This window comes from Lepidothrix coronata, unplaced genomic scaffold, assembly GCF_001604755.1.
Source record: "Lepidothrix coronata isolate B3197 unplaced genomic scaffold, Lepidothrix_coronata-1.0 Scaffold127, whole genome shotgun sequence".
NCBI lineage: Eukaryota > Metazoa > Chordata > Aves > Passeriformes > Pipridae > Lepidothrix > Lepidothrix coronata.
In genome coordinates, this window is record NW_016690307.1 from 2,692,159 (window position 1) to 2,714,254 (window position 22,096).

General features: G+C 38.9%; 1 protein-coding gene across 3 annotated transcripts in view; it reads left to right on the plus strand.

Moving 5' to 3' along the window:
* RIPK2 (receptor interacting serine/threonine kinase 2) overlaps nucleotides 1-22,096 on the plus strand; it is a 26,797-nt gene continuing 4,701 nt past the window's right edge. The window contains exons 1-11 of one of the 3 annotated variants that reach the window (XM_017826482.1): nucleotides 1-327; nucleotides 3,176-3,329; nucleotides 4,503-4,658; nucleotides 6,942-7,099; nucleotides 11,166-11,215; nucleotides 11,563-11,724; nucleotides 14,609-14,694; nucleotides 14,875-14,964; nucleotides 15,377-15,482; nucleotides 18,498-18,680; nucleotides 19,508-19,835. In XM_017826482.1, the coding sequence (XP_017681971.1) occupies nucleotides 137-327; nucleotides 3,176-3,329; nucleotides 4,503-4,658; nucleotides 6,942-7,099; nucleotides 11,166-11,215; nucleotides 11,563-11,724; nucleotides 14,609-14,694; nucleotides 14,875-14,964; nucleotides 15,377-15,482; nucleotides 18,498-18,680; nucleotides 19,508-19,641 (1,470 nt within the window). In that variant the 5' untranslated portion in view covers nucleotides 1-136 and the 3' untranslated portion in view covers nucleotides 19,642-19,835. The other 2 variants (XR_001876677.1, XM_017826480.1) reach the window with 2 other exon arrangements.

The window sequence follows — 22,096 nt, forward strand, 5'->3', positions numbered from 1 at the left end:
GGGCAGAAGGAAGAGAGGATCGCCGGCACACTGGGGAGGAGGCTGGCCGGGAGGTGTGGGGAGAGGCGGGGAAGCGGAGTGAGGGGAGAGGAGGGAGCGGCGCTCCTTGCTCTCCGGCGCCCGGTGGAGTGGGAGGATGAGCAGCGGGGACGGCGGTGAGGGCCGGGCGGGCGCCATCAGCTACGCTCTGCCCTCCATCCCCTCCAACAAACTCCCGGACTTGCGTTTCATCAGCCGCGGCGCTTACGGGACCGTGTCCGCCGCCCGCCACGCCGACTGGAGGGTCCCAGTGGCCCTCAAATGCCTGCAGGGGCCGCTGCTAGACAGGTAACGGGGTGGGGAGGGGGACCGCCGGGATGGGGCATCGCTGGGGGGCGGCCCGGGGGCGAGGACCGAGCTGAGCCCACCTTTCCCTAAACTAAGCAAGGGGTCCCACGAAGCCAGAAGGGAGTCGAGGTGTCGGCGAAGATGCCGGCCTGGGATTCTCAGGTCGGTGAATCAGTCCTGGTGTTCTGGTAGGCAGCGTTGCATTAAATCCCTGGGAAGGGGATTCCCAGGAAGAGTGAATCGGCTTGAGCCACGAGAAAGTACGTACCAGCCCCGGAGCTTCCTCTCTTTCGATTGTCGGAAATGGGTGGTTTCGGTCTCGATCAGCGGGACTCTAATTAGATTGTTTCTTTTGGAGGCTTTTTATTATGCAGTGTGCGCCTTGATTCCTCCTCAAGATGAGATTGGCACAGTTTGGCTTCTTTCTGGGCCTGTTGGTTTCTGACCGTTTTGTTGAAGTATCAGGAGGGTGTTAAAGTACAGTGATTATTAATAGATTTGCAGTTTACAGAGAGAGGAAGAATATAGAGGATATAGGGAATATGCACTAAAGATTGCTTCTAGCTCCTAGAAGAAACTTCTCTGACACAATGCACAATTTTTATTTTTCCCCCAGATCTCACAGTAATGAGAGAAGCTGATTTAAAATAATAGGCTTGTAGGCCCCCATGTACAACTGATATTTTCAGTGTTGCAATCATATTCCCCAATTTCCAGGAACCCAAACAGCAGCATGTTTATTGCAGGAGCTGTCACTCCATGTAAGGGGGCAGCAAGTTATAATTTTTCATCCATCTCTGTCTCAGTCAATCCCTATAGTGCCAGGATTTTACTATATCAATGCAAATTTGCCTCTTCTAGGCTGTCTGAAGCCTGCCTGACTGCAAACCTGCCTCTTGAGTCTTATCTCAGTATCTTCCAGCTTTATTACCTCAGGTTTCTCTGATCTAGTACTATGCCTTTAGGCAGGGTAGCTTCACTCAAAAAGGCTGCTAGTCTTGTAACCCAATATACTAGATTATGACAAGTTGTTTCAAACTCTTTTGCTTCTTATTACACAGGTACATATATACTGGCTTTATCTCTGAAATCTTACCTGAAATCTGAGTTATGTTGTGTTCTCTGGGGGTGTTGTGGTTTTCGTGGTTTTGGTTTTTGGGTTTTTTTAATTTAAATGTCTGCTTAAATCCCTGCTAATCAGGAATGCAGTGTTTATCCTCAGAACTCAGCTGGGGAAAAACATCAAATGTTATTTTTGGCCTTGCAAGAGTTTGGATTAGTGTGACATCTTACCTATGAAATTATGATGAAAAGGGAAAGCAAGGTAATCAAAATAATTCAGTCACCTACCATATATCATGCAAAGCTCAGAAATGCTATTAGAAGACTGAAAGCTGTAAGAAATATGTTTTACCAAAGTCTCTGCAGCAAGTGATTTGTTGGTTGTATAGTATAAAATGCCAGCCTGTAAGTGCTTTGAAGAAGAATTCATGGTGCAGTTAATGCACCATGTCCTTTGCATGTCCTATGCATGCCAGAATATGGTGTGTGACCAGCCAAAGAGAAAAGCCAGCTGGGAAGCTGTTGTGGGCATGTACTCATTTAGGCATTGCTCAGTGCCCTTCTGGTATGGAGCAGACAAAGGTGAAGTGACTTACAGACCCAGAAATAGACTTTGGTATGTTGCAATTTGTTTCCCAGCTACAGCTGAATCCCATGCAAATGTGTCTGGGAAAACCCCTAGTTTCCTTCAAACCTAGTCTTTTCTGGAGAGAGGGAGGAAGGGATATAGTTGGGTGTTTTCTCCCATGCTTTTCTCAATGGCTGCGTTCCTAGAGTTTCCTATAATAAAAGTCTTTTTCTCTCACATAGATAAGGACCTCGATTTCACATCCATCTAAAGTCAAAGTTTTCCTATTGTAAAAGCAGCAGGCTTTAGTTCTCCAGGCTTCCTCTTTTCCCTGTATACCCTGACAGCCTTTTCTTTGTGAGGGCTGGATCCACATCTGTGGGTCCAGACTGCCCTGAGCTCAATGGACACAAGGTGGCTCTCGCCCAGGAGCTGTGTAGCCACATTAACAGGGAGCTGTGCTGAACAAATCGTGATGGGCATAGCCCTGGCTTGTACACTGCTGTGCCCCAGCACAGCTCTATTGCTTCTGAATCAGACTGGTTAATGTCCAAAGGATCAGTTTTAAATGTGCTGTAAATGTCCTGTATTTGGATATTCTGGGCAGGTACTTCTACCTGTACCAGTCTCTGCTGGTGTGAGATCTAAATCTTTTTTCTCAGAATTATCCTTCATGGCCCAAATATCCTCATTGTCAACAAACCCATTTTTTTCAAGACTATTTGAGATATAAGGCATACCAAAGAGATAATATTTTTAGGGATAGAAGCATACACAAATAAAACTTGAGCTTCTTGAATCCACATGCTGCAAGGTCTGAATTTGTAAAGACGCATTAAATCCAAGTTTTTGAGGAGTTCTGAGGTAAAATAGGACAAATGTGGCTGGTTATTACCATCATGGTTGCAAAGAATGGTGGAAGTTGGGAGTTCTGACTGTATCCTTGTTTACTGGAAACACGATGAAATGTGTGATGGAAATAGAGAGATTTATGTGGTACAACAAAACCGGGGAAGCTGTCTTGTCTTTGCATTTGCAGATTCTAATTTATTTTATGCTGTTTTGTTATCAAAACAGCACGATAGAAATCAAATGGTGAAAGGTGGTGCTGCACACAGGGATATAATTGACAGAGAATATAGTGAACACAACGTTTGCTTTGAGTCTTCCAGTATTGGTATGGTAATGTTTTTTGTTTGTTTGCTTGTTTTCTTCAAGTGATAGAAATCACCTTCTAAAAGAAGCAGAGATATTACACAAAGCCAGATTTAGTTACATTCTGCCAATTTTGGGAATTTGCAACGAGCCTGAATTTCTGGGGATAGTAACAGAATACATGACAAATGGATCATTAAACCAGCTATTACATGGGGTAAGTGTATTTACAGTCTTTAAATAGATACCTGGCTGCTTCAAATAGATTGCAATTTCCATACTTAATTAGTATAGTAAAGTGTATTATGAATAATATTTCACATTGAAAGACAGTAATTATCATTAGTAGTTTTTGGTGTTCTGATAGACTTTTCTGTATCTCAAAAAGACAACCTAACTCAGTAGACTTAAGTTTTATTGAACTTTTTCCTTTAATGTTGTGACCTATTACTAGCTTTATGTTGAATTATTATGTAGAGTCACTTTAAAAATCTCTACTGTTCTCTAGTTAGGTGCTGAAATACTTATGTGTACTTCAGCCTGGGTTTTAGAATTACTGCCAATATAAATATTGAGGGCTTTTTCCCGAATTTGGGTATTTCTAAAAAATAAATTGAAGATTTTGACTTTCCTTTATAGAAGCCAAATGTTGCTAATCTAAACAGTTATGAATATTTCTACCAGATCTTATTCTCTAAGTTCTCCGGTGTTGAACTCTCAGCTGTTCCCATTAGCTTGGCCTGAATATACAGTGTTGCTACTGAAAAGCTCCTGCAGTTGTCTCAACAGCACCTCTTTTGTACCTTTAATCAATACGAATCTCATGCATTAGAGAGCTCATCTGTGGGTTTTTCATAGAGGCATTACTGTCAATATAAATTTTAAGATTTCATTTGAGTTTTATTACCTTTTTCTAGGTGTATTAATATTTATAAAGGTAATATTTTGTGCTTAGTTTCAACACAGCTTTTTTTTTCCCCCAGTGTCAGTTGAAGATATGATTCTTGGCTGCCTTTGTGTAGTACTCATAATCTGTGGTTTGCAAGTTTCATGCAGAAGTTCATCTGTAATTCATATTTCCACATGAATGAGTAATGTAGTAAAATGCTCTATATCACGTTTAGCAGTCATGAACTATTATAGGAATGCCAGGGGATGGAAAAATAACACTTTTATGCAGTGTTATTTGTGCATGATTTATGCATTTGTTTTAACAACTAATCAGTCTTAATGCTCCATTACAGTTTTTTAAGGAGTTTGTGTAATGTATGTTTTAAAAAGATTGATGCTTGCCCAAGTCACTTTCTTTTTCTTCTAAAACAAGCCTTTGTGTTGTGCTGTTAGATCAAAACAGAGATTATATTCCAGGTCTGTGGTTTTATCTTGGCAGAAAGACATATATCCTGACATTCCCTGGTGCCTGAGATTCCGCACTCTTTACGAAATTGCTTTGGGAGTAAACTATTTGCACAACATGAATCCTCCACTGCTGCACCATGACTTAAAAACCCAGAACATTTTGCTGGATGATGAGTTTCATGTCAAGGTAGAGTTATTTAATTCTTATGTTCTTCAGTGTCTAGAATGAGTGAAAGTGTTTTAATTAATTTAGAGGAGGAAGAGTGAGGTTGTGGCCATACAGAGAGGAAGTAATTGTATGCTGGACTTTTTCTTCTGTCCTTGCAGACAGAACTTCTGAGTTTTTCTTTTTGAAAACTGCATTGCTCAAGTGTAGATTTTATCCCTCTGAAAAGACTAGAAAGACAGAATTTGGGCTGTTTCTGCTATGGCAGTGGATGATACTCAGTAGTAGTGATGCTCTTGTGTGTCAGCCTTCCAAGGGTAGCTACATCTGGCCCTTTCCGAGAAGAAAATAGAGAGTGTACCTGTCTGAGATGCTCAGACAAGTTACTTTTGGAAGACAGTAGGTCAAATTCAATTGTTAATACCCCATTGGATATTTATCATGCAATATATACTTATCTATTCTCTTAGTTTAGTATAAGAATATGTAAAACATAACTGTGAAATCGGGACATGTTGGAAGATGGCTTTTGTGACACTTCTAAGAACAAGCAAAGATACACAGAGAAGTAACGGTAGTTTAAAACTTTAATTCTGCCTTTTGAAATATCACTGCCATGATGTGAAAAAAAGACTAAAAGTACTTCTGACAAAATGGTTAGGTGCTTCATAACTGCAAGAGTTGGGTGTGTTGCTTCTTGTTTGTTTTTTTTAAAAATCCTTTATTTTTATAATTGATAGAATATATTATTCAAGTAAATGAAAGAGCTATTTTGCACTGAATTTATACTTGAATGGTGAATGCTTCAGTTTTTACCATGAGACGAATCTCTCTGAGTCCTTTGAGCAAAGATCCAGTGCTGCTTTTTTTTTCTCTGTTGCACAGAAATTTTTCTTGGCCGCAGTGTGCCTCGCGCGGCTTTGTCTCTGCTCACACCCTCAGCAGGTCATACCTCCTCCCACTCCGTTGTGCTGGTATTGCCATTTCTCGAGCTTCCTGATAAACCTGATCAGGGGACTAGCCCAAGTAATTTTTTTATACACTCCGTTTTTAATCCCTAACAGCACTGGTGTGGTTTGGTGCTCTGACTGAGTGCATCTGAACAATTGTTTTGCTGGAGCAATTGAAAGGAATAGCTTAACTCTTGCACACTTGCCCTGCCTCCTGTAAGGAGTGTCTTAGGGTTCTAAGTGTCTTTTAGAGGTAAAGCTAGATTCTCTAGAATTAGGAGAGCTGACAGGAAACGCAAGGAAGGTTATCACCTATGCTAAATAGAAGAAGTATTGCGTGTGTATAAAAGTAACACCACTAAGCACTACTGATCTATTGAATGAGCAAGAATTAAGACAAATTACAGTGAGGAAAGCTTGATGAGAGTGAGTTGTAGAGAAAAAAGGTTACTTTTCATTGGATATTTTGACTGTACACTCTTCAGAAAGCTTGTTTTTGGTATTTTAGCTGCCACAGTGCTTGCACAGGCATCTTCCTGGAAAATGATTTTGCTCTTACACAAATGTTGGCCAAGTGCAGTGCTTGTAGCTGGCTGTTTGTCTTTCTCCCTTGAATGCCAGGCACTCTGCAGCTCAGCCAGCAGGTGTATTTTGCTGACTGTTTGTGTCCCTATCCATAACCTAGCCTGATGACATCCATGCTGGCTCATGGATGTCTGAGGATGTAAACTGAAGTCAGTTAATTCTTTATGTAGATGTACTGTAACCTGTAGAAAGGGACCAGGCTCCAAGTTGCACAGTAAAGAAAATATTCAGCAGCTTTTTGCAGAACAGAATTTCAGAATATCAAATTTATTAATTCAGGACTAATATATCACAGTTTTGTGAGTGAGATGAAGTGCCCTAAAATTTTTCTGAGAGAGAAACTGCCTCAGCATATTGGCAAGCTAAGTTACATGGAGCTATTATGATTTATACTAAACTTGTGATTTCTTCATAACCGGGGAGCTGGAAGTAATCAGTGATTTTTATTTGCTTTTTTTCAACACAAGAAAGTGATTTTTGTCATAAGGTACAGATTTCTATAGCAGATTCCCCAGCCATAGAGTATATGAGTTCTTCCTTAAAAGAACAGCATAAAGCAGTGCTAGAGGGATAGCGTGACTCATGATCTGGGAATGCTTTATGAAGTGGAGTTGATGTTTCCTGTTGCTAGAGGAACCACATACTCTTTGTATGTCAGGTTAAGGACTTTGGGTGACCCCTCCTTCCGACCATACTTCAGGAATTTTTAACAACTGTCAACAGATAAATCCAGTTTTTCTTCTACGAACAACTGATTTGGCCTTTCCAGATTGCAGATTTTGGCATGTCCAAGTGGCGTGTCATATCCATGTCACAATCACGAAGTGAATCCTCTTTGCCAGAAGGAGGGACAATTATCTACATGCCACCTGAAGACTACAACCCCAGTCAGAAAACCCGGGCAAGTGTGAAACATGATATCTACAGGTAACTCATGTTCTCAAGTGCGCTTTGAAATTTGAATTCAGATTTGATTTTCTGAACCTAGATTTTTAACATATTCTCAGCAATTTTATTATTTTTGGTAGTAATAGTATCATATGAGTATAGGCAAAATGAATTGGAAAATAAAAAATAAAAATTGAGTGACTCATTTCTTGTCACCGTGACAAGTGTAATGCTCCAGAAATTAAGCTGGGACTACAGAAGCAGGTAGAGGAGACTGGTTTCTCTAAATGAGTGTACACATACAGACAATGTAGGGAAAGAAAAAAGCTATTCACACCATTAAGTCAATGCACATACTCTTGTAATCTGTGCAGATCAATTAACATAATTTGCAGAATGCACTCGGGAAAGAAGAAGACATGTTTTTGGAAAGGGAGTAGGTAAAAACAGGTTAATGGTGTTGGAGGAAGTATTTAGAAGGATCTACTCAAGGAATAACTTACTTTATGAAAGTTCAGGTAGTTTTGCATTGGTCAGTTCTGAGTAGAAGTAATAGAATAGTGAGGAGCGTGGTGGTGGCCCTTATAACACAATTGCTCTGAGGATATTAGAATTACAGTTAAATAGTCTGAAATGGTTTGGAGAGCTCGAAGATTACTTGAAGGATTTGGGGGGGAGTTGTCATGTAAATGGAGATTGAGGAGGCATAAAGAGGCCAATCACTGTGACAAAGTCCATCTCTCTGCTGCAATCTTTGATAGGATTGTATCTTGATGAGAGATGACCATTCTCAAGAGAGTCTTAGTGACTTATAGGGAGACTACTATTTATCTTAATTATCCCTTACCCTTAAGGGGCACATGAAGTTTCTTGATGTTCCTGTCCAAAAAATACAGATGGCAACATACCTGCTCTCCTCACCCTTTGATGAGAAAATACACACTAGGAAAACACTGAAAAAGGAAAAATGATATATTATGGGAAAAAAAAGTATGACTGGTATCTTAATGAGTGAGTGGAGATTAGGAAGACAGATGATGTTAGGAAAAAAATATGTGCAGAGGAATAACAACCAAATGGGAGAAAATAAGAGAGAACACATCAGCAGAAGGGCATAGAAAACTGATAAATTAGGAAGGAAAGCAACTGTGTGAGAAGAAAGAAAAGAAACTGAGACAACATCAGAAAGAAGGATGACAGTTCATGCAGGAAGACATGAAGGTGGAGAGACAGTGAAGGACCTCCAGAAAGGCCACACAGGAAGATCTGTGCTCATGTAGTGGGTTGGCCCTGGCTGGATGCCAGGCACCCACCAAAGGCACTCTCACTCCCCTGTGCAACTGGGCAGAGAAGAGAAAATGTAACTAGGAGTTCATGAGTGGAGATAAGGACCAGGAGAGATCACTCGTCAAATACCATCACAGGCAAAACAGACTCATAGTGGGGATATTAATTAAATTTATTACTAACAAAATCACAGCAGGATAATGAGAAGTAAAATAAATCTTTAAAACACCTTCCTCCCTTCCCCAGCCTCCTTTCCAAGTTCTACCTCCTCCCCCCCAGCGGCGCAGGGAGACGGGGAATAGGGGTTATGGTCAGTTCATAACAGGTTGTTCCTGCTGCTGCTCAGGGAGAGTTGTCCTTGCCTTGCTCCCTGTGGGGTTCCTCCCATGAGAGACTGTTCTTCACAAACTGCTGCCACGTGGATCACTTCTCCATGGGGTGCAGTCCTTCAGACACAGGCTGCACCAGTGTGGGTCCCCCACAGGGCCATAAGCCCTACCAGGAAAACCTGCTCCAGCATTGGCTCCTCTCCCCACGGGTCAGCAGATTCGTGCCAGGACCCTGCTCCAGCATGGGCCTCCCATGGGGTCACAGCCTCCTTTGGGCATCCACCTGCTCTGGAGTGGGTCTCCACCATGGGCTGCAGGTGAATCTCTGCACCCCAATGGTCCCTCCTGGGCTGCAGGGGCACAGCTGCTCCACCATGGGCTGCACCACGGGCTGCAGGGGAACCTCAGCTCCTGTGCCTGGAGCACCTCCTGCCCCTCCTGCTGCACTGACCTTGGTGTCTGCATTGTTGTTCACATATTCTCACTCCACTCTTCTCTGGCTGCAATTTCATCTGCGCAGTAACTTTTTTTCCTTCTTAAATATGTTATCACGGAGGTGTTACTGTCATTCCTGATGGGCTCAACCTTGTCCAGTGGCAGGTCTATCCTGGAGCAGTCTGGCATTGCCTCTGCCAGACATGGAAGAAGCTTCTGGCAGCTTCTCACAGAAGCCACCCCTGCATCCCCCCAACTACCAAAACCTGCCTATGCAAACTGAATACAACTCACTATCAGAACGAGATTCTATAAAGCAGAAATAAGAAAGAAAAACGGGAACAGTGTAAAGGGGAATGCTTCAGTGTTGTAGAACTGAGAAAATAATCTTGAATTGTAGAGAGATTCCAAACTGAGTGAAAGGCTGGATGTCTAGTTGATCACAGCTGAATGTTGTTGAGATATTTAAGCTAATTTGTGAGGAAGGATCTTTCTTAAAGAAAGAAATCATTTAAACAACAGTCAAGCAGCATTAACTCTTATGAAAGGGACAAAAAAATCAGCCTGCATAAATTTATCAGGAGTGCATCAAAAAGCAGACTTTCTGACAGGGAGGACTGCTTTTATTAAAAATTACATGAATAAATTTTATCACTGATTAATGTTAAAATATGAACAGAATACGTAGTTAGAAAAACTCAATTTATATGATTGATTTTAAGTACCAGTTATTTCTTTCTTAAATTTTTTGATTCTTCTTAATTAGTAGCCATCAGATGCTTAAAGGCAGTTACATGTATGCAAAATGTGGTATTTGTTAGTGATGTAGGAAAGTAGCTTAGTTTATTCACACCAAGAGTGTGGAGCAAGCCTTGAGAGCAATTTACTATGGTGATTATTATCTGGAACAACACTGTGATAATGCTTGTAAAGACTTGGCCTGGAAGCATGGAACTACACACTTGTCAGCACCTCGCATTTATTCTGAAGTTACAAAAGCACTGAAGCTTTAGCCTGGATTATCTTTTCTAAATCTGGGTAATGGAACCAGATACTTGAGTAATATGGTAGGATTAGTATTAGGACCTTTCGGGTTAAATCATGGAATAGAGCTTCATTCACATATGGTAGAATATGCCAAGAGAAAACTGGAGAGTGTCATAAAATGTAGTGATAGCTTTGATGAAATTTTTGATGTGCATCTGAAAAAAGGACCAGGAATGGAATGCTTCATTGAAATGAAATCATCTAAACTGGTTCAAATTACAAAGTTGTTTGAAGTTATCTTTTTTAAATATACCCTGATGGCTTGAATAGAGTGACTACTCTATTGAAAGAGGTGGAGCAAGCTTGTACTCACTGAACCACTTCCCTTTCATGCTGATGTGAATGGAAAGAAAAGGCCACCAGTTTTAATAAGCAGATGTGTGTTCAGTCTCCTAGCAGTAGTTCAGAGTGGTGTTCCCAAGAGTTGCTTTTGGAAAGTGAGTGCTGTGTGAAAGTGCCATCTCTTCCTATAGAGAAGATTGCCTGTGTTGAAGGTGCGTATGTGGGAGGGGAAGCTGGAGTGTGCATCCTGAGTGGAAGTTCATACCTTAGGTGTGCGTCAAAGCCATCCTCCCTGCTAACACCCAGCTTCCCTCAGGAATGTCAGGGAGTGTCAATCTGGACTGGGGAAACGCCACAGTATTGCTGTTAGGACAGAGCAGTTGGGTCTCTGGGACTCAGTTTATGTGCTGAGATTTAAACTGCATGTGCATAATTCACAACATATTACTAGAGGAAAGTTAATACAAGTTTGGAATAGGTGTTTATATGATATGTACCTTTTCTGTATTTAATATTATTAACTAGTTCTAGTTGAAGTCACTGGTTAAAACTCCTGTTAGTTTTCATATATTCAACCATCATTGTAGTTAGCTACAGTCAGTCCCATGTGTGTTTACAGGACCATTTACCAAAATGTTTTACACAAAATATAAAGCTGAGCACATTGTGTTATTAAGTGTTGGTAATCTAAAATAACACCTTCTGTATTTTTATACTTTAAACAGTTATGCAATTATCATGTGGGAAGTGATGTCAAGGAAACAGCCATTTGAAGGTAAGGCCATGTCTTCCTTTAATTTATTTTTCCCACCTTATGTAAAGGTTAAACCTGAGACCTGGGTACCAAGGGACTTCATTTTAGAGGTTACTTTTTAATGATTCAATTTGTAAGCTTGTTGAAGAACACTTTGAGATACTTTTCAAATTAGACTCTTTCTTGGTATTGTTTTTTTTTATTACGGTGTTGTTTTATAAATTAAAAATACATTTTTTTTAAAAAAGAAACATGAACTTATTTTGATGAACTGTAAATACTATATCTGCAAACTGAATTATTCCTCCTGTAGTAAGCTGTTTATTTTGCATGTATTTCTAATGACTGCATGATATCTGTTTTGACAGAAGTTATAAACCCCTTGCAGATAATGTACAGCGTGTCACAAGGACAACGACTAGACTTAAGTGAAGAAAGTTTATCAATGGACATTCCTCATCGAGTGCTCATCATAAGACTGATGGAAAGTGGATGGGCACAAAACCCAGATGAAAGACCATCATTCTTAAGTGAGTTTGCTTTTGCGTAGTGAGAAAAGATTTTTAAATTACGAGATTTCTGTTGGACGTGGTTATTACAGACCAAGGTTATAGTAGCAAAAGGGAAATGGTAAGGAAATGAAGAGATATACGTGCTTGGTCTTGCTGCTTATGATAAGGGTCTTGGCTGCTTCCATCATGTATGTAAACAAACTTTTATGAATGGAATTACGTGTGTGCCATAAAGCCATGTTGTTTGTTGAAGTCTTTTGCATTTACCATCTCTTAATTTAACTGTAAAAAAGCAGCATGTTTTGTTTGACTACTTGTGTTTGGGTTTTTTTGTTTGTTGTTGGAAGAGGATTTTGGTTTCTTAAGGTGGGGGAAGTAAGTACAGAATGAGTACTGTGGGATTTACAAGCAAGCTGGCAAACACACCGACAAACCACTGCACATCAGATAATCCATAGTAACTTCATCTTGTGTTTGCATCTCAGTATAAATCTTTTTCACTGAGACTTTATCTTTGATTGTTCCACCTCCTTTATCAAACAAGAACTAAACTTTTCATCTTTTCTATGTTCAGGTTTTTGTCCATGAAACCAAATACAGCTACGTTCAGCCTTTTTTACAATGGTTTGCAGAATTTAGAGAATAAGACTGAAGTGTGAGCTTGTAGAGATTAGAGTGGCAGAGTGTGAACTGGAAAAGTGTGGTTTTATTTCTGAAAACCTGTATTTCAACTTAACCAGCACACTTTACTTGCATAAAGGTAATTCCATCAAAATTGGCAGAGAGGGATTACCTGTTTTCAGTTGTGAAATTTGCTCTTGCGACTGTTGCTGTGGTCACATATGTCAGGGTGGTGAAGTGAACAGTGCTTCCTGCAGCTGCCTCGCTGTGCTTGTTTAATTTGCATGGGCTTTACAAACTTTCTGCCTGCCCCTTTAGAATATGTGATTCTAATTCAGTATGGAAAGCTGTGTTGCCTTGGAGAGACTAAAATGTAGAGTAAGAGATTTACTGAAAATATTCAAACATAGAGCAGTACAGAGATCTGTTGCTCAAAGATGCAGTTACTCAAATACCAGGGTTTTTTAGTTGATGCTTTTTGCTTTTAGGGTTTGATTTGATTTGATGGGGATAGGGGAGGGAGCATGTTTGGGTTGGGTTCATATGTTGGGTTCATAACTTTGGGTTTTTGCATCCATTTAGCAGAGGACAAAATGGGAAACATCCAAACACATACAACGTCTTTATGCTGAGTTTACAGTCCAAAATGAATTACATGATTTTTTGAGGCATTTTTATTTTTACCTTAAGAACATTTTGAAGTGCCAGATTATGTCGGAGTCTGATTTGTGTGTAAATTGTGGGTATATATTTTATTTTTTTCAAACAAGAAAATATATCTATTTAGAATATTTTCTAAAATCAAAAAGAATAGACTCATAATCGTATTTCTGTATGTGTTCTTCCTTTCCTCTGCCAATTAACAACAAAAAAAAATCTGTTAAAGTCTGTGGTCACACTGAAGGGATAATTACCTGGGATATGTACTACAGTGTGACCAAACTTGGTTTCAGTTATTAGTGCCGTGCCTGTAGTAAGATGGTCTTTGAAAAAAAACATGCATTGCTTTTCCTCTACTGTCGTAAAAAGAAAGAGGAAGTTACAAAACTGTTGCAGTTAAGGGAAGTAAAGCTCACTAATGGGGAAATTTTGCAATTACCATAGGACAAGGACACAGACACACACACAAAAACACCCAAACCCCCTTTTTTTAAAATAAGCTTTAAATAGAAAAGCTCAGCTAACCTGTCTGTTCCTTAGAAATAGAGGATAAAAACTGCTTATCACCGTCGCTCCATATATACTTGGAGTGTGTCCCTACAATTTAATTATAGTCAAAATTATAGTCAACAAAAATTAACAATATTAGTATTTGAGTGTGGAAAATGATATGCCTTCAAAACTGTGGTTTAGCTGATACAAGAAAATAAGAATCCCAGTATTGAATGTATGTCTTGAAGATGCTAGTGGATAAAAGTTAATAGGGAAGAAGAGTGGTAAAATTATAGTAAAAAGTAAAAATATGTTAACAAGGATGCAGTGTGACAGGTTGTTAGTATGATAAATGAGTTCTGCTGAATCAGTGAGTTCATGGAAATGCAGTAGAATTCTGATACATATCATCCTATCCTGAGGTTTTGTTGTATTTGAGCACAGTTTCAAAGATATTTTTATAATATAGTCATCTCAAAATGTTCAATATTTAGTATTATAAACTTTTGGAAGCAAGAGCACATGTGGTCATTTCCTTATTGTACTGTCCTGTACCTCCCTCTGTGAGCAGATGATTTTAGCTTCTCTGGCTTGCTGCATTTGGTGAGAACGAGAACAATATCATTTGGTTTCACTGGATGTGATAGTCAGTGCCTTGACTATCCCATCCTCTCTGGCCCTGCCTCACAGCATGTATTCTGGATAGTGCTGTGTTGGGGGTGCATTTATTTTCCTTGTATAAATTTTTAACACCTCTTCTGGAGTGGGAAATCAGCAACCCACTCTGAGGTCTCATGGTGTTTGGTCCCATTCAGCTAATCAGGCTTGATGGGTCTACCTTGAAACACAGCAAACTCACCAATCTATCCATTCCAGGAATGCAAGAGTTGCAGCACTGTCCTGGATCTCTTTTGTTACAGAATGATGAGGTGGCTAGATCAGGACAGGGTTTCTTTTAGTGGTGTGAACTGTTTTAACATGTGGAAGCAGGAAACTTCTGTTTAGCAGCATGTGGTTTGATATATGTCAATAGACACATTATTTTTGTAAATGTAAGAAAGATGCTTTAGCAAAATGACAACTTGATTTCCACTTCAAACCATTCACGAAGTACTCTTTCTTTGTTTAGAATGTTTAATAGACATTGAGCCAGTTCTGCGGACATTTGATGAAATAGCTATGCTGGAAGCAGTAATTCTGTTAAAGAGATCAAAGGTAAGTAGCTTTTGTTACAGTTTTGAATTGGTCAAATAAGTTGGTGACTTTTGCTTGCTAAAAGAAATGTGATCTCGTTTGTCATGTATCTAATCTTGTATCTGGTTGAAGCATGTGTTTGTACAGAACTGTCGTCTTATCTTATAGCAGAAATTTAATACGGGTAAATGTCTCTTCCAGTCACTATATGAATCACAAGGTATTTACAAGAGTGCAAAGAAAGCAAATGTGGAGCAGATTTCTCTAAATATACCTCTGAATCCCCAAAAGGTAAATATTTTACATGTTGCATTTGGTATGTCAGGATCCTGTGAGCTTAAGGAAGGGTTAACTTGGTAAGGGGAGTTGTTCTGCACTTTATTTTCTTGTGCAGTCAGGAAAGGCATAAAATTCATCACAGAGTGTAACAAATGCATAGCCATATAGGGCTATTTTGATCCTTAATGCTTCTGCTTTTGGTTCTTGCTGGTATTTAAAGTTGTATACAAAATTGCTATCACCTTGGGAAAAATACAAGTATTAGGATTATATGATTTCTTTAGATTTACTTTTTTTTATTTGTGTTGTCTGTTGAGCATTTAGATATCAGGGAAACACAGTGATGGGGAAATTCTCTGTAAAAAAATTGCAGCTTCATATTTATTTAACATGCATGTTCAATATACACCTGGATTTATTTCAGGAAACATATTCTGGCTCCATACAATGTGATGCACTTCCCCTTCGGAGCATCTCTCCAGATATATCAAAACTCAAGTCTATCCCACAGTGTAATATCCTTTCATCAGGTGAGATACTCTTGACTTTGTGTAAATTTAAGTTGCCATTGCAGCTTTACACTCTCACTGTGACATTGCATTTACATAGTTGGAAATTGGGTATCTGTTTATGTCGGAAAATAATGTGTTTTTTAAACTTAGTGCTTTGAGTAAACTAGAGGTTTTAAGCTCTGATTTTCTGTTCCTGTCACTGGGAAATCTCCACAGCTGACAGCTTTAGTTTTCCTGCTCTGGGTTGTTAGTTCAGAGATAACATTTACTTGTCCCTTAATTGTCCCTTAAAACTCTTGGTGGCTTAGTTAACTGCCTTTTTTTTTTTTAATCTGTGAACTACTTCTAAATATTAAAAGACTACACATTTTGAGGCATTTTTGAAGCTGAGTAAACTCAAAGTTTCCAGTGCAGCTCAACCTCTGATCAGTTTTAATTCAATAAATAAAAATGGCTTTAATAGATTGCCTTGCAAAAGTTGCAAGACTTGCACAGACCTTTTGTAGCTGTCCCCTTTTCTGAATAAAAGTTGGCAAAATTCCCTCAGAAAACTCAATTTTGAAGTTTTGCTGACATGAGAAGCCAGAAAAATGCAATGGGACCCAGGTGGAGTAGCAATATATTGTGAAACTAAAACTGCATTTAAGTTTATTCCCTTGGTGGAATGCAAACATATTTCAAAAGAATGGAGCATCCTCTGGCTTTGTGGGGACAAGTAATGTGAAAGCAGGCAAAAAATTGACTTCAGTGCTATAAAGTATGCACATAAAAAAGGGGTTTTTTTCCCTTCTGTAGCAAGCTTTTCTTGGGAATTTCTTTAAGTTTAAACAGCTTTTTTCCCTCTTCCCATTTCATTTCTGATTTAGAGAGTAATCCTTTCATATATTTTCTTTTGCTAGGTGAACTTTTGAAGTCCTTTGTAAAATATGCTTCTTTATTCTCCTGGTATGCTACTAGTCCTCCTTGTGCATATTCTAACTTGAGTCATTAAACTAAGACTACCAGACCTCTACTTACTACTATGAAAGACATGACAAATGGTTCTTTGCCTTAAAAAAACGCTCTACTCAGTATACCTTAGAATTGTATTTTTCCTTTCTCACAAGACCCCTCGTTACAGAATAATCTACCTAGGGGTTTTTTTTCCTCATCTCGCTTCCAGTCATTAGACCTGCTTGAAGAAGAAAATTTAGATCTCGTATTTTCCTTCTGAATTTCCACTTCTATCACTTCAGTCTTCTAGGTCAACTAGGTTCTTTCTGAGTAACTTGTGTCAACCTGATTTTTTTTCTGAATAACATCTGAATAAATCCCATTAGCATGTTTCTCTTAGAGGGAGCTGGAGTTGTTTAGCCTGGAGAAAGGGTGGCTCAGGGGAGACCTTGTTGCTCCCTACAACTACCTGAAAGGAGGTTGGAGCCAGGTGGGGGTCAGTCTCTTACCAACAAACAATATTAACAAGCAAGAGGATGAGAGGAAATGGCCTTGAGTTGTGCCATGGGAGGTTTAGATTGGATATTAGGAAAAATTTATTCGCAGAAAGGGTTATCAAGCATTGGAACAGGCTGCCCAGGCAAGTAAGTGGTTGAGTCAGCAACCCTGAAGATATTCAAAAGACATGTAGATGTGACACTAAGGGACATGGTATAATGGTGGACTTGGCAGTGCTGGGTTAATGGTTGGACTCGATGATCTTAAGTTCTTTCCAACCTAAACAATTCTGTGATTTTATGATTATACTTTTTATGCTGTGATCAAGGTCATTCTCTCATATCAGTAAAATCCCAGTAGTTTTATCTTTATGTTATTAAATTAAACTTGTGTGCCTAAGGATCTATAACAATCTATCCCAGCAGAGCTGCTTAAAACACTTCTCTTAAATCATCTTTCACTCACAGTAGTTGTCTCCTAATTCTTTCTCATTCATGCAGTAGATAATATCTGCTGCTTCACACTACATAGCTCTGCCCAACTTTCTCTCTTGTTCTTGAAAGAAAATACTAGTTACTGTGAGTTCTAGTCCACTATTTTTAAAATACTTAGAATGTAATTTCTTCCACATTTTCCTATTCCTGCTCCATGTACTTATAGACATATTCTTCTACAGGTCAACAGTGAACTGGGAATACACCTTCAGATTCCCCCATTGGACAGGTAATCCCGAGTTGTCCATGGGGCTACCTCATTTTGTCTTTAGATGTTCATCTGAATTCTTATATCTGCATCTCTGGTTCTTAGTTAACATCTCTTTATCAAGTGACACTGTGAAAGTCTGTAATGAAAACTGTTTACAGAATTAGGCATATGTCCTGTAGTATGTTTCTCATCAGCTGTTTGTTATCTCTTCTGTGAGTCATTCCTACTGCTGCTTTCATATCCATCATCCTTTTCTATAATAAAAAATCCTAAAACCAGAAACTATTAAGCTTCCCAGCTGATAGAAATACTTTTTCTCTTTATTTGCAAAAGTTTACATGAAGCTTTCTTGAAGTCATATCATGTTTTAATGGACTACAAAAAGCTTCCATTGGCCTCCCACTGAATGTTAACATTGCTCCTCATGTCCTTTTCCTTCACCTGAATCTTTCTTTTAATGTTATCACCTTCGTTGTGCTGCCAAACTTGGTCAAAATAAATGAATCTGCTTTCACACTGACTTCTAGTTACCTCTCCATATACTCAAAGGATTTATTTTGTTCATCTAGTCCCTACAAAAAATTTCTGTCACACAGAGCTTTTTCATCAAAGTTCACATCTACTAGATTTATACTCTCAATGTTTCTTTAAAATAAAACAGGACCCCCAAACCCATGGTACAATGGTACAATTGTACCCAAGCCCTGGTACAATGTAAGGGACATAAATGTACTCAGAACTTGAATATAAGGACTAATATGTTGTATATCATGTGAAAGTAGTTTGTTTATGAGTTGTTTAATGGAATTGCTCTAAATAATCTCTGATGGCTTTATTTTATTTGAACATAGAAGTAATACATCTTGCTCTTTTTTTTTCTCCTTTTTTTTTTCCAAGATGGAAATTCTGGGTGTCTATACTCTCTCAGCAGCCAGAGCATGGATGACAATATCTCTGTAACTCAGAGTGCCAAACTTCTTGTGCATCCATGCACAAGTAATGTTCCCTCATCTGACAGGAGTATTTCAGATGCCTCGAAGTCTGCATCGTGTATACTGCAGTCACCACTGATTCCTTCAGGTACGGCAAACACTGTTTAATTCCAAGACCCCCAATAAGTGTTCTAACATCAAATATATGTGTGTATGAAATGGAAACTGGAACTGTTATCCATCTGGGTCAACAGATGGATAACAAAAATGAAAAACAAAGCATCTGCAAATTAAGAATACAAGTAATTCTGTCCTTGTAGACTTAGAGTACAAAGTAAGCAAAACCAATGTAAAATGTGACCAAGTACACGTACCTGTAGGTCCTAGCTTTTTTCTTTCCTTTTAAGCAGACTTAATTCCTGCTGCCATGGGTCTTCTTTATCCCATTCCCTTTGCTCATATTATTTATCCTATCCCCTACTGCTGTAAAAAAGCTGCAGTCCAGCAGAACAGGAAAAAAACTTAGCTTGAACTAGTCATCTTTGTTGCCTGTCGCTTCTCACTTTTTAAGCTAGTCAGTCTTCTGTTCAGTAATGGTGAGGCAAAGAGAAAGCAGAAGCTGTGTCAGCATCTCACACAGAATCTCTACTAACATCTGTGTTGGTCAAGAGCCCACTACATTATATTCTTATCCATCAAATAACTGTTGAAAGTGTGCTTCCAAAAAAGTTAACAAAAAGAAACTTTAATGCATGATGAATTATTCAGAAATACATATTTTTGAGGGAACACACAATAACATGCAATTTTATAAAGATTTGTTGCATCACCCTCTTCTGGAAATAGGAGAATCTACACCTTTTCACTATGTGAATCCTCATCTTCAGGAAAATACCAGGAAGCTACAGGGATGTTTTCAGTAAACTTCAATAAAAATCCCCCTGGAAAGTGAATTTACCACCTCTCTCTTTTTAGTACCAGGTCGGGTTGAACACTGGAACAGGTTGCCCATGGAGGCTGCAGAAGTACCATCACTTGGAGATGCTCAAAATTCAGCTGGACAAGGCCCTGAGCAACCTGAGTTATGCTTGAAGTTGGTCCAGCTTTGAGCAGGCTATTAGACCAGATGACCTCCTTGAGGGTTCCTTCCAACCTAAATTATTCTGTGATTCAGATAGAAAAGATACTCTAACTGCCAAATTTGACAAATTGGAGCATTTTAGCAGCTCTTTCTCAGCTTGTTCTTTGTTCTATGGCAACATTTATTGACAGACAGTTACAATCCCTTTTTTTTTTTAATCCTCTCCAATCTCAGATTTTGTATTGGAAACCATACAGCAGAATGTAGCTCATCAGTGGATCCAAAGTAAAAGAGAAGAAATTATTGATCAGATGACTGAAGCATGTTTGAATCAATCACTGGATGCTCTTCTAGCAAGATTTTTACTCATGAAAGAAGATTATGAACTTATAAGCACCAAACCTACAAGGACATCAAAAGTACGACAACTGCTTGATACTTCAGACAGCCAAGGAGAGGAATTTGCCAGAATTATAGTACAAAAGTTGAAAGATAACAAACAGCTAGGACTTCAACCTTATCCAGACATTGTATCTAATTCTCAAAGACTGCATCCTTAAATTTATTCTCTTTATATGAAACCATGTGAATATTTCTTACAATATGATTCTTTTTTCTATATAGTAGTTTTATATTTGTGCTGCTTTGTCCTCACAATGCCTTTGTAGTCTCAGAAATGACACTGAGTTCATCTAGCCTGCATTTGGTGAGTGACCAGTTAATCAGTTGGAGTGCAATGATAAAGCTGAACATTTGGCACTCTTTTACTCACTTTTTTAAAGTATTTTGTTTATACATGACAAAGAAAAACATTAAATGTTCCCTGTTTTACATATTTGCTGTTCATACATAGCCTTTCCTTTCACCTGACAGGATTGAGACAACTCATCTCAACGTGCAGTATTTGTTTTTCTCCCTCCATCTACTCTTTCCCATGGAGGAGGGAAATAATCTAGCTGCTCTATTCTGGGGTTATTATGCTGTGCGTATAATAAATTTTCTTCCTTAAGCCATGCAGGAGAAGAGTGATAGGTGGGAGGAAGTTTGCATTGCATTTTTACAGGATTTTTTTTATTGTTTTGTTTTCTTTTCCCCATTTTATTGCCATGGCAAGCGCTTCAGACCACTGCACAAGAAGAATGTCAGTCCAAAGAGAAGCCTTGAGGGCAAGGAGGATATTATGTTTGCCATCTTTGTTCTGCTCAGAACTGATACATTAGAAAGGCTGCAGCTACAGCCTTTTACATTATTTGGTTACAACTGCTTAAACTTAAACTATTCCTGAAATCATAGTAGGATGAGATCCAGGTAGAGGTTATATAAGGACATCCTCAGTTAATACCTCTTTTACATTTCCTTGGTTAATACCTCCCTTACCTTTGTCATCTGCCACAAAATCATGTTACCAGACCAAACTTCTAATTAAATTTTATTTTTAGTATTTATGTGATGAGCAGTAGTTGGGTCTGTACAAGGAACAACCATGCACTACCCTGCCCTGCCAGGCTGGAAGTGATGTGCATGGGTCTCTCCTGCCTTAACCTTCTCTGGACAACATATCTGCCATCATTTTTTGTCTGAAGGATGGTGCTAACAGGTTGAGCCATAGATGGGGCCACCTGAAAGGAAAAGGTACGTGGAATTTTTTTTCAGCTCATTTCAGAACACCTTAGTGACTTTACCTAGTGACTTCAAAACTACTAAAAAAACTACTGGTTTTAATTTGTCAGAACACAGCACAGGCAGATTATTTTTGCAAGCACTAATAAATAATTTCAGTTTCTGCTGACACTGTATAAAATTTGGTAAGTGATGGCTGTTTCAAAACCTGTAGAAGCTTCAAAACCTATATAGCAGGAAGCCGCATTGCAGTGATTCAAGCTTCAGTGTGGTCGTTACTAGGTGCCAACAGCTTACTTTTTTCAATATCTTTATTATTTTGTGAACTGAATCACAAGAGTTCAATGTATAGTTTATTGCGTAGAAAAGGAGTGGTTTAAAATTCTATTTAATAAAGTAAGTTTTTGGCATAAACTGGGAATTTGCCTTTTATCCTACTTCTCTTTGGAGGCTGGACAATTCAAACTAGAAAGCTGAGACCAGGATCATGGAGCAATGAATGGCTGTGCTTTTTTCTAGAACAAAGCTAATGAAGTCTAGCAGGGAGAGGTGTTGAGGAAGGCTGCCAGAAATGCCAGTGGGTGTTTGGTGGCAGAACTGTGTGTTTCACTGCATGTCACACTTCAAGCCACATTTGTTCATTACTAGTGGCATCTAAAGAAAGCTGTGTCTTGCAAGGCGCCAAAATATCATTTCTTAGATTTGTGTCCAAAATTCACCATGTATTAAGAGCTTTCCTGAACTGTGGTTTTAGTAACTATAAGAACAGAGGCTTCTCTAGGGGTATATGATCAAGATGGTATCTACATTCGATATCGTACTGATGGAAGCCTATTCAATCTAAGGCGACTGAAGGCCCACAC